This window comes from Takifugu flavidus, chromosome 19, assembly GCF_003711565.1.
Source record: "Takifugu flavidus isolate HTHZ2018 chromosome 19, ASM371156v2, whole genome shotgun sequence".
Classification (NCBI taxonomy): domain Eukaryota; kingdom Metazoa; phylum Chordata; class Actinopteri; order Tetraodontiformes; family Tetraodontidae; genus Takifugu; species Takifugu flavidus.
This window is the reverse complement of record NC_079538.1, coordinates 12,528,208-12,540,684: the sequence shown is the minus strand read 5'-3', so window position 1 is coordinate 12,540,684 and position 12,477 is coordinate 12,528,208. Positions and strand designations below refer to the sequence as shown.

General features: G+C 46.9%; 2 protein-coding genes across 3 annotated transcripts in view; both read left to right on the top strand.

Moving 5' to 3' along the window:
* Positions 1-184: 184 nt before the first annotated feature.
* Positions 185-9,359, top strand: LOC130516512 (AN1-type zinc finger protein 3-like). Its single transcript, XM_057017621.1, has 6 exons — positions 185-958; positions 4,044-4,084; positions 5,943-6,134; positions 6,288-6,353; positions 6,423-6,593; positions 6,742-9,359. Exons 1-6 carry the CDS (start codon positions 891-893, stop codon positions 6,894-6,896), a joined length of 693 nt encoding a protein of 230 aa, XP_056873601.1. The 5' UTR covers positions 185-890; the 3' UTR covers positions 6,897-9,359.
* Positions 9,360-10,728: 1,369 nt separating this feature from the next.
* galnt14 (UDP-N-acetyl-alpha-D-galactosamine:polypeptide N-acetylgalactosaminyltransferase 14 (GalNAc-T14)) overlaps positions 10,729-12,477 on the top strand; it is a 68,465-nt gene continuing 66,716 nt past the window's right edge. Inside the window, exon 1 of one of the 2 annotated variants that reach the window (XM_057017613.1) lies at positions 10,729-11,328. In XM_057017613.1, coding sequence (XP_056873593.1) covers positions 11,161-11,328 — 168 coding nt within the window. In that variant the 5' untranslated portion in view covers positions 10,729-11,160. The remainder of the gene's footprint in view (positions 11,329-12,477) is intronic. The other variant, XM_057017612.1, reaches the window with a different exon arrangement.

Genomic DNA, 12,477 nt, shown 5'->3' with positions numbered 1-12,477 from the left:
GCGATGCATATTTTTTAAGTGTGTGGTTTGGCCACATCTGCGATAAACACGGCGATTACTGCTAGTTGCCTTTAAGATTTTCTCCACAAAATGCAGACTGGACCATTTTTAGGGGAGTATCGCTGCGAATAGTGTGACGGAATTCTGCGTTCCGAGTTCCCCGTCAGTTAAAGCGCGATGCAGTTAAGCATCGAGGTAAAACGGATTAGCCTCCGAGCCAAGTCGGCTCCGTGGATTCTGCGCTTCTTTCCTTAATCAATCAAGGCAGAGCTCTTTGTTTTCGACCGTGTTCTGCTTCCCGGTGTTTGTGCGTGTACCGACGGCCGTTTCGTTGTGTTTTTGACTCTTGCGTTGAGCAATATTGACATTTCTGGTTTGATGGACGCGTTTCCGGCCCAACATACTTCGTACCAGCGACGTGTTGAGTAGGGGTGGCCAGGAACTGATAAGAGGGGAAGGCCTTGCTGTGTCTCTATTTTCTCCTTTCCAGCACCCTCCCGTGTGTCTATCGTCGACGGGGCTTCGTTTAAAATCGAGAAGTTGACGGCCGGGGACCGTTCCCAGGGTTTGGGTGCGGGTTCACACACCGGAACGCCCCCCGCTTTGTGTTTGTCGGTCGGAACGTCCGAACGTCCAGCTGATTGCTTTGAGTGCAGTTCAATTATTCCAGCTCAAACTGAGCCCGTTTTTCTTTTCATTTCACCCAGACTCGTCTTTATTTAAAAAATAAGACAAACTGCTCGACGTCGCCTCCATTCTCGTCGGTTTGCGGACTTTAAAACGAAGAGGCGTTTTATCTTTTCCCCCAGTAACTTGGCTGCCGGATCGTTTTCCCCCATTGAGCGACCAGGCCCCGGACTCATCCCCAGCTTGGTTTTTTGTTGGAAGTCATGGGAGACACAAGTGAGCGAAGCAAACCTCCGAGTCTACCTCCCCGGTGTCCCTGTGGATTTTGGGGGTAAGGAATAAAGCAGATATTAAGTATATCGAAGGCGCTGTCTGCTGGTGGAAGGTAAATCCGGATGAAATAGGCTCAGCTAGTCCAAACCCATTGTTGTTGTTCTGTTGTACAGGCCGAGAGTGGGGGGTTGGGAACTTAGCTAATAAATAAACCACCTCGCTTCGAAACTAGCCACATATCAACGCTTTCCCCGGCGTGGGGCCCCTTCTCTGCTTTTATGAGCCAGTGTGTTGATTTTATTCGGTCTTGGTCGTGTTTTCGGGACATTTGTCCGCCAGTAGATGACGTACCGACGGTAGAACATGATTTATCGCCAGCAGGTTCCTTTTAAACCTTCCTCATTTCCCCTCTTTGAGTCAACCTCGAAGATTATCACAATAAAACGACGAATGCGTCGTTTAGCACCGACCTGGGAGCTCCGACGAGGCCATCTGCCAATTTTGGGGTTATTTTAATGTCATTTTTTTCAGAACCGTCTTGTCAAGTGATGGATGTGTGTTGCATACCGGATGTGATTCACTGATGGCTCCGGTGTTGCTCCACACATTAAAATGAGCCATTTAACATTGAGCAATGGGGAAAACACGCTAGTAAAGGGTATATTTCGCCTTCGGAGGAATATAGGCGCAGCAGTATAGATACTATTAGATAAGATTGCTGTCATCTCATTGTCGAGCCGTCTCGGGCGCCTCCATTACCGTGAAATGGCCAATTTCTCCACTATGGCGTTAAACGTGAACTTTTCCTGTTTTACTCAAGCAGAAGGTGTCCTTGTGTCTTGTCATTCGTGTTGGCGACCCTTCACCAGCCCCCAGCCAGGTCCCCATCCCCCAGTTGTCTTCTTTTTGCCGTGTTGGTGACGTGAACTGGAACCAGTGACCCACCTGTCAATGTCAGGTGACACAAATGCCATCTTTGTGTGTTTATGGCCACCTGGCCCCCGGGGGCCTCCCGCGGGCCCCTAGGACTTGTGAAAACATCTCAAATTAGATGGTTAGCATTTTGAAGCATGAAATTCTGGAGAAGGGAGGGTTTGGGGTGTAAGATTACAGTGACTGGCCTCAGTTGAAGAGCTCATCAATCCAGTTTATTTAGAGAAACAGGAAGCAATAAGGAGCTGAACGCAAGAACACAAGTTGAAACATTTGTGAGACGCGCAAATAAACCTAAAATGGCTGAGCATTGGAAGTAAATTAAATAGTCCGTATCACTGAGCTGATTAGTTATATAGTAAGTACTAGTAATTGAGATAAATATGATAGAACGGTTGTTGGAGTGCAAGTGTCAAGGTGAAATATTCACTTTCCTGCATTAATGTTGGTGCTGTGAGATTTTTAAATGTTGGATTTCCTGTGAAATACTGCCCCCTAACATGCTGCAGCCTTGTTCCTGTAAGATTTGCTGTGAAATCTGTCTGAACCATTAAGTTGGTGGGGGAAAGGAGCACAGGTTCCACCTCTGCAGGCAGCAGCCCTGACCGGGTCAGGATTTGAGACATTGGCATAATTAATAAAACTATCTGATCAGAAGTGTCAGGAGTTTCTGGCTGGCTAAAAAAACAAAAAGGTTGAACTGGAGGGGAAAATGCAGAATAGGTTGATTTTGTAGTGACAGTTTTGCATATCTGGAGGCAATTAAGTTGCTGAGCTGCCTTTAGTTTGATTTATAATACGGACAGTTTGTTGGACGAGCAGCCCGTATGCGTGCTGATATCATACATGTTGCTCCCGCTGCTGTCTGAACCACCTGGCATCTTATAGAACAAATGGATCTTAACCAGCCCGTAGGTGCTACTTTATATCTGATTATATCCAAATAAAATGTATGCAAATGCAAACTAGGCAGATGTATGCTTTATGCAGATTCGCCCCACGGTAAGTTCTGTTGAACTTGCTAACATTAGCTGATGTTAGCAGGTGGAGTTTGAGGCTGTTTTTCTAATCAGAGCCTTAATTTCCATAAACCACACCCATTTGACCATTTGGAATATTTTAGAACCATCTGGTGTGGAATCACCTGGTCCTAACCGTTGACCTAATGGTTCTGAGGTTCCTGTAAATGGAGCAGCCTGGTGCTGAAGAGCCTCCCGAGTCTGTTTTAACAGGTTGATCAAAGGCCTGCAGGCTGGTCGACTGCGTCAGAAGGGAACGACTACTCTGACTTATACAAAAGACAACATATATTTTTGCTGAGTTCATTGAATGTATGAAGAAACCCTCACTCTGAGGAGAGAGAAGCGTTTGGATTTCTCCGAACCAAAGATTCACCAAAACAAACCTTAATTCCATAAAACATCCCAGTGAGGACAAAGTGAAAACATCTGAATTTGGTTTGGCTGCCATCCTGCGAGGGCTTTTACTGGCTACAACCAGCAATTTTCAAAGGAAGTGGGACCAGTTCTGCTGCTCAGTTACTTTTTACAGCAACAAGTGACGCTTTCAGGCAGCCTAAATTCAAAAGAATTGAAAAGACCTTTGCAATGTAAAGAGGCAGAGGCCCAAAACCCAGTTTGTGTGTGCAGAGATGCAGACGAAACAGCTGCAGAAGATGGAGAGACACTTGCTGAGTTCAGGCCCTGCTGTCACAGAGGCAGCATTGGGGACACGGGTCCATTAAAGAGTGTAAAACCTCCAGAATTCGACCGTGCGGGAAGCCTCAGACTTGCGTTGGACACTGAACCTGTGCCCACCAGGATCTCCTGTGGCCCCCCACCTGGAGCTGGGGTCTGCTCTACAGTTTAGGCCTCGTCATCACATCCGGACTCTCCGTAGCGTGACCATCCCTTAATGGTGGTGTTTTGACTGGAGAGTGCAGTTTGGTTTGGGTTTGCCAGTATCTGTACTGGTGACGGAACTCGAGGCGGCAGAAAAGGCTGCGAAATGGGGGAATGAACGGGGGAACCAAACATTTACGGACGCCAAACCGTCTTTGAGAAGGGCAGAAACCTCAGAGCAGACCCAAGCTTGACCCGCACTGACCTCCGACTGCTGAAGCCACGTTTAACCCGTGTTCCCGTCCTCATTTAACTTTTTATCCTGAAACTGTTTGAAAGTTTGATGTTTGCTTTCTCATGTCTCCTCAGGTCCAGTAAAACCATGAATCTCTGCTCCAAATGTTTCGCCGGTGAGTCAAATCTCAAGGCTTTCCGCCGATCCGATCGGCCACATCGGGTCGGCTGTAATGTCTTAACTCACCGACCGACCAATGACGCCGTTGTCGTTGTAAAACCTTGTGCAGATGCTCCCGTTGCACAGATGGCCGATGGCTGGTTTTAACTGTCTCATTTACTCCAAAGTTTCACTGCACCAACATGTTTGTTTGCTAGTGGCCATGTTGCTCGCTAATAATTCAAGTTTCATTAAACTTTGTGGTCACATGACGGACTTAATATATAATGGCTACAAAGATGTAGCCATTATATAGATGTAGATGTAGCCAAAAAAAGGAATGTAGTGACTTTAAAGTAATCTGATTACTGTAAATTAAGTTGTTTCACCCATGAAGTCATTTTAGTTTGTCCCGGTTGACCTTTGAACTTATGTCTGTCCAGTCTTGAACGACCCCCGGAGGTCATTGAGGTATAACCTTTTCATCGAGGTCAGCTTGGGGCAAAAATTGTCAAACATTGGCAAAAATGTTTAAGAATATTTCTTGATGCTCAGTTAGCGGTAGACAAGCATATACAGTAAATAACCGAGTTATTTAAATCTGCTGCTCCCTCCGGCGACTGGATCGTGATCACGTTTGTTTATTTCATCTCACTAATCTGTGATCAGCCCCAAAATATCCTGATTTTTGTAAAGAGTTCAAATCTCATTACACAAATGATTCAATTATCCTGCTGCGCATTGTTTTTCAGTTATTTGCATAATGCAGCTGTGGGTTAATATGATGATCCAACACTCGTTAGGGTTTGAAGTGACGCCCTTGTTGTCTCCAAGGATCATTTTATACAGCTGGTTCCTCTTTATCGCAGTTCGGAGACAAAACGCACATTTCAGAGGAGCGTGAGCTTCTGATACAGAGGCTACACAGGAACGTTCTGTTTCGCTGTCTTTATCAGGTCTCCTTTCAGCTCGTAACACATCCCATAGTAGGAGACAGCGCTACACCTGTTTGTTTTTGACACTTGTGCCGACAGAGCTAGCAGGAGCTCGAGGTGAGGTGTTCCAGCTGATGCTGGATAAGAATGCTAACAATGCTAATAATAACAGCAGTACGGAGTCATTCGATGAAAATGGAGGGACGAGTCTGTGTCATTGCAAAATGGAGGAGAAAGTTGCCTCATTTAAACTCTCAACTGAGGTATTTTAAACTTGCTGCATCCTTCAGCTTTAAGGCACCAGATTTAACGTTCGTCCTCGTTTTACCGTATGCCCGCCAAGAGAAACGGCTCGCTTCAAGTTGCGTCCGCAGAGACGCACATCAACTTTCCTCAGCGCTGCCTCTGGTTTGTGCGGACAGGTTTCCGGTGTAATGCAGCCCTGGCGGTGGCCATGGCAACCAGTAGACGGCGAGGACCTAAGGTCCCGGCTTTGGGTTGAGCGTCTCAGGCAGCAGCTACGCTCAGAATAGACTGAATACAGAAGTGGGTTAGTCCACACGGGGAAGAGAATCTGAAATGTAGGATCACCCCCACTGGAGCGGCGAGCCGCCGTATCAGAGGAGCGCCGTCGGAAGGAGAGGGTCGAAGAGAGTGTGACTGTGATAAACTGGTGCGTTTTGTGTTCGTAGATTTCAAAGGGTCTGTGACTGCTGGTTCACATCTGGGATCAACTCCTAAACTGATGTAATTGGACAGAAACACACCCATCAAAATTACTCTTGAGTTTTTGCAACTGTGTATTTCAATAAAAGTCTCATGGGATCAGTTCTGAAAGATCTGCTGATTCAGCTGCTTGACTCCTGCAGACTTTTTTTGCTTTTCATTTTTTTTAAAACCCATTTTTCTGTCCGTTTCCCTCCGCTTGTCCGCGACCAGACATCCAGAAGAAGCAGCCAGGCGAAGACTGCCCCTCCAAGCCCATCCAAAGCAGCGGGAGCAGCCATTCGGCCGTTCTCGGGAGCGAGACGAGCAGTAGCGGTAGCCAGTCCCTGTTGTCGCCGTCGCCCTCCAGCTCGGAGCAGCCATCGGCCGAAGAGCCCTCGCCCACTTTTTCCAACACGAGAGAAGGTGAGCTGGGACAGGAATGGGTCGGTCTGAGGGGCCACAGAGACCAAAAGTTTCAGAAAAGACAACATGAACACACCAGTGGTTGTTGGGCGACGCTACAGCCGGGGGTTCTGACCGTCACGCCGCGTCTCACGCCTCATTTCCTGTCCACAGGCGCGACGTCCACAGAAACGGCTCAAGGCACACTCTGCACACCTACAAAACGTCCTCGGGACTCGGGTACGGTCCTCCTCCGTCTCCCCCGCCCCCCTGCTGGGGATCCCGAGCTGATCATGTTTTCCCCTCCAGCGTCAGGCTCGGAGAGCGAGGCCTCGCCGGAGAAACGACCACGGGCGGACGGCAAGGACGGGAACGACGAGGAGGCTCGAGGGACGCCCAAGCAGAAGAACCGCCGGCGCTGTTATCGCTGCCAAACCAAACTAGAGCTGGTGCAGCAGGAACTGGGCTCCTGCCGCTGTGGTGCGTAGCAAAAAGCCACCTGTTGTTGTTTACAGCTTAGAACATCAGAAAATCCATCAAATATTGCGTCGATGTCGGCACGAGCTAGCGACAGGCTAGCTGGTAGCACGGCGGCTCCCTCCCTCACCACGCTCCTGTTTTCTTCCAGGCTACGTGTTCTGCATGCTCCACCGTCTACCCGAGCAGCACGACTGCCTGTTCGACCATCTGGGCCGCGGCCGCGAGGAAGCTGTCCTCAAGATGGTGAAGCTGGACCGCAAAGTGGGCCGCTCGTGCCAACGCATTGGCGAGGAGTGCTCCTGATTGGCTGGAGCAGCCAAACCTGCGAAGAGGCGCTTACAAAGAAAAGGAGGAGGTGGAGTGACAAATGGGATGATGGGTGGGGGGGGGGAGGGGGTGGTGGGGGGGGAGAGAGAGAAGAGGAACGGGGGAGGGGGCAGCACAGCCGCAATATCCCACATCTGACCTGACGACTCCGGATCTGAACTCAACATCTCCCTGCAGAAATCCTGGTTTCCCGCGTGGCGAGCGTCTTTTTGGACTCTTTGGAACGAGGCCATTCTGGGGGGAAGGGGGGGGGGGGCCTGGATCTGCAGTGCCACGTTCAGTATCGCATGTTCACACACACACGCAGCCTTAACCCACGCCCAGGTCTTCAACAGACGGAGCACAGAGACCGACCCAGCTACACCTCGCACTTTTATTCCCACGCCGCCATGGTTGCAGCGTCTCTGCTCTTCTTTTTCACAACAGGAAGTAGCCGTGTTGTTGTAGCGCTCGGCTGGACTGATCCGTCAGATCCGTTTCCATTTCTCAGTAACAGGGTGGGTGGGGGGAGGGGAGGGGGGGTTCTAGCTCTGCCCCGGGACCACTCCTCAGGTCGACACCTAGGGGGCGGAGCGTCACACCTGTAACTCCTCCCTCCTCCCGCCTCTTCTTTTTTTTCCTCTTCCATTGAGGCCGGGGCCCCGTGTGGCGTCGCTCACGTTGACCTGCACGTGGAACCCGCAGCGGCGTGTTTGTCCATGTCTGAGAAAAACGCGAGGCGAGTGTGCGTGTTTGTGGTTGTCATGGTGATTAGCTCTGTTTTCACTGCAATCCCCACTTTTGCTCAAAAAGACGGTCGACAAAATGGAAAATCAATCTGAAAAACGGGAAAAAAAACCAGGAAGGCAGCGGAGGCGCGTGGAAGCAGCCCCTCTTCCGCCCCGGGACCCAGCCCGGACTGTTGTGGTGGCGAATACGCCAGAATACTTGTCTTCAAGACTTCTACACAGAATGAGTTCCACGTCGATTTAGGACAAAATAAATTCCTTTCTGGCTGAATGTCTTCAGTTTGAGACGAAGGGTCAGCAGCTCTAAACGACCCATTACTCTTTTCTTAAAGGTTCTTTAATTTATTGTTTGTTTTGTTGGGTCGATTTGGGTGTTTCATTTTCAAATTGGGGAATTCTGTTTGCAGTTGAATCCTTGATGATTTTCTTTCTCTCTAAATGCTTGTTAGCTTTCAGAAAAACCAAGAAGAGCCACGGGTGAAGAGGGAACGCTTTCATCTTATTTTCTGCCCCTGGAGCTCTTAAGTTAACTTAAATTCCTCTTTTAGAGTTTTGACATTTAATCTTCAAATTCTCAGACGCACGATGCCTCCATCAGAGAACCTTTAAGTGTTTTTGGACCCTTTTGGAGTTTAGAATTAAGTTTGAAGGTCAGAGCTCTCAGAGGGGACTAAAAGCTGACGGGATTAATGTCAGAATTCCGGTTGTCACCAGTGGCGCTACGGCTCTTCCACCAACACGATGGGTTTGTTCCAGTTCAAGAGGAAACTGTTGAAAGAGCCGGTTACCTCGGAGACGCTACACCTCAGTTAACTGGTAATCTGTTAGGAAAAGTCACGCCAGTTATTGGACCTGAAATTGATGGCACCGTGCTTCGGCTGGTTTTGGCTGCAGAATTCCCCTCCCCGTGTTTCTGTTCTTTCGCCGCCACCTCCTCTGTCGCAGTCCGACTGCGCGGACTTTGTGCTGTTAATATTGTTCACACATCTTTCTTCCTACTCCCGAGGGGGTGTTTCACCCAGAAAATCAACTTTTTTGTTGTTTGGGACATTGCTGAAGTTTGTTTTTTTACAGATTAAAACCATGTGGTCTTTCCTCCCCGTTCAGCACATATTGTGGGTGTTAAAAACTGAAATACTGGTACAGACTCTTCATAAAAATGTACTTTGCAGCATTACAGGAAGTGCAATCTGACAAGTGTAAATTACTGTCGTTTCCTGTTTTAGTTTGGAGACTCGTGAAGATTTGAGTGGCAGGAAGACCACAAATTGTCTATGTTCTGTTTTTTCTCTCCACAAAAGTTGATTCAGGTGAAAAGCCCTCGTTAGCGAACACCACTTAACTATGCTAATCCTCATGCACATGTTATTTTTCTTCTCCCGTCGCCTCTCCTCACCGCGCTCTTTCTTTTCTGATGAGAACACAGTAAAGGGGAAAAAACCTAGCTGGTTCATATTATAATATTTTGAAAATTTGTTCCTTTTGTTTTTGAGTGCTAATAAGATATGGAAGAAGTTATTATCTTTCTGTACCTTTTAGAGAAAAATATTATTTAACCTTATTATCGGTTTGAGTTACTTTTAACACCTTAGCATAGAGTGGCATATTTAGTTAAATGTATAAAATGCAAGAACATAATTCTGTCCTATTTTCTTCTTTTAATTTTATCGTGTTCCATTTTCTGCTGAGGAAAATAAACTGGATTAGAGGATGTGTTGTGTGCTCTGTTAAATTCTATTTTGACATTTGTTTGAACTTGTGACAGGAAAGTAGGAAGAGTGTATTTATGATGGAATCTTCTAATTGAAAACTTGCAGACATCTTTTATAGCTTGTCTTTGTCCGACTTTGATGGCCATTATTCGTCCTTTCCCTCCGTTTCTACCTTTATAGATGACATCAGCATCAGGCCTGCTAACGTTATCACCACAAGTTCTGTTTTCTTGTTGCTGTGGAAGATTTAATGTTCACGACTTCAAAGTTTGACATCTCAACACAGATGTTTTCTTTGTGTCTTCATTGCAGGAGTCGGTGAGATGACATTAAAAGTAGTTTTAGGATGACATTTAAATTACCATAATTGTTAGCTATGCTAAGTTGTTGGATTCGGGTCTGGTTCGCATGTGGAAGCTGCTGGTTTTCTTTTGATAAATGGGACCAAAACTGTTATTAATAATTCCACCTGATAACTGGGATTTAATCTTAAATAGATGCTGTGGGAGAAAGAAGGAAAATGGGAACTTGTTTCATATGCCAGGGCAACAAACAAGAGGAAGCTACAGAAATATCAACTTGGGTACAGACAGCAAAATCCTTGTTTGCTTTGATTATATAAACATTGAATAATGGTATAAACGCAAACGTCAGGCTGTTGAAAACAGCACTTAAGTCAATGACACTTTTAATGGGTACTTTTTAATGTATTGATGAAGGATTTCTGAATATTTTACAACGGTCGCCTGTTGGGAGTTTATAGTTGGAACCGCTGAAGCAACAATCACTTGTAAATGTGAAGCCCAGACCAGCAGGGGGCAGCAGAAGGTCAGACCTGCTGAAGATATTTGTCCAAACCCTCCAACTTGTGTTTAACTCATCCGTTTTCGGCCTCCAACCTTTGACTCTTGGCAATTATAATTTTTAGGTTGGAAGCTTTGTCGCTTTATTTATTTTTAAATAAATTAACAGTTTCGTAAATGATAACACTGGGGCTGTGCTGTGCTAATTGGAACACCAGGAGGCGCCATAGGACATACAATAAAGGCTGCGGAGCGACGAGAACGATCACCTTTTCCATTCTCCATCCATGGATTTTTTTAAATCCCCCTCTTTCCTCCACCCTCTTGTGTTTTGAATGTTATCGGTACTCATTTTACGGATCATAATAATAAATCGTTTAAGCGACTAAATAACCAGGTTAGAAAAATGTACTGGAAAGTAAAGAATTCAAAATGATAAGATCACCTCTACTGTCTGTAGAAACAGATAAAAGGCGGAGACAATGAAATCAAAGCTGCCTCAGGACGAAGAAAGTGAAACAGTTATTAAACATTCAGTGCGCGTGAGTTGTGTATTCCCTGAAAACAGGCGTTTTCTTGCTGAAACATTACCTGGTTTAGCTCCACGTGCGTGTTGTCACCTGCAGTGTAGTTCTGTCTGTGCAGTTGTAGTTTAGTTGTGGGTGTCAGCAGGTGGAGCTCCACCCTTCAGACCCTCAGGAGGGTCCAGGACCCACGCGCTCTGCTTCATGGCGAAGACGCGCGCGCACGTTCATGTCAGGCGTGCCCAACAAGCGCTCGAGCCAATGTGCGCGTGTCGAAGTGTGTGTGTGAAAGAGAGAGAGAGACACACACACATAAACACACAGGAGGGAGGCAGCCCGCTCTGGACTCAGTATTTTACCGACACTTCCAAGGACGCGCTCGTGCACTCGGTTCCTCGTGCTTCTCGGTGATGTGCTTCTGACCGCCGCCGCGAGGGCTGCGGGCGCCGCCGCCGGCTCCCCCTGACCGCAAAATGAAGCGTCTCTGTCGGAGGCTGGCGGTGACCGTGGCGGTGCTGGTGTGGCTGGGGGCGCTGGTTTACCTGCTGGTGCTGAGCCGGAGGAGGCTCCCGGAGCTCGGGAGCGGAGCCGTGAGAGGAGGCGGTGGAGGCGCAGGAGATGGAGAGACGGCGTCCAACCAGGTGAGACACACCTGACTGAGTCACGAGCTCACCTGGGCTCTCTGTGCGGGGCGTGTTTTTGCAGATTCTTGTTTTTAATGACATTTATGGGTTGAACTGCTTTGATGGTGGGAGAATTCTATATCGCAGCCCAAGTGAAGAGGTCGTTTGAGCAAGTTTATGTTCAGAAGTTTCTAACTCGTTCCTATATGGCAGGAGATGCCAGGCTTTATCTATGATATACGTCCATTTCTTTATGCGACCCAACTTTTTGTGTGGAGTGAAGTTGACAGTGAAAATGTTAAAAGTCCAGACTGTTGCTGGTACAGAACAAAACAGCTGATTTGTTGGTATTTATTTATTTAAACTAATTTATTTAAAACAGCAAGTTGAGCTTTAGACTGTTTTTCTCTCTTTATTGGGCACAGATCTATTAATGATTCTTTGTTGTTTCTCTTCATTCTTCAGTGTTTGGACAAATGGACCTGAATATAAACATAAAGGTTCATTAATATTGTTCATGACAGACGATTTATTTCAGAAGGAAGCCCGAAATTTTGGATTTTAAAAAGCCAGAATTATGTAAGAAAATAACTTTGACATTAGAGTCTAAATGCTAAACAGTTGATAGAGGAATAAGGTTTTGAATTGCAGTTTCTTATGGTTTCTTTTAAAAAGTCAGAATGATGTGAAAGTGTGACTTCTGAGCAGCAGGAGCTGCTTTTTGGTGTAAAAGAGTAAAATCCTCCACTGCTGGATTATTTCAGCTTGTGCATGAGTATAAACCTACACCGAGGAAGAGTGTGTGTGTGTGAGTGTGTGTGTGTGAGTGTGTGTGTGTGTGTGTGTGTGAGGCAGTGTTCACTTTTCAAATGTTAATGCGCTATTCCCGTTTGTCCCCGGATTAGCCTGCACATCGTTTATACAGCGCAGATACTTCCTTTGCAACACACACACACACACACACACACACACCACACACACACACACACACACAGTGCACGGTAGTAGTTGGTGTGTGTCTTTGCCCTCTGGCAGTTTGGCAGAAGATCTTTATGCAGTTTCTGCCTTCAGAAGAAGGAAACAATTAGTTGGGTTGTTGACTGCTGAACAAGTGTCTGTCTGTCTGGCTGTTTGTGTCTGTCCATCTCGATGCTGTCAGGTGTTGCA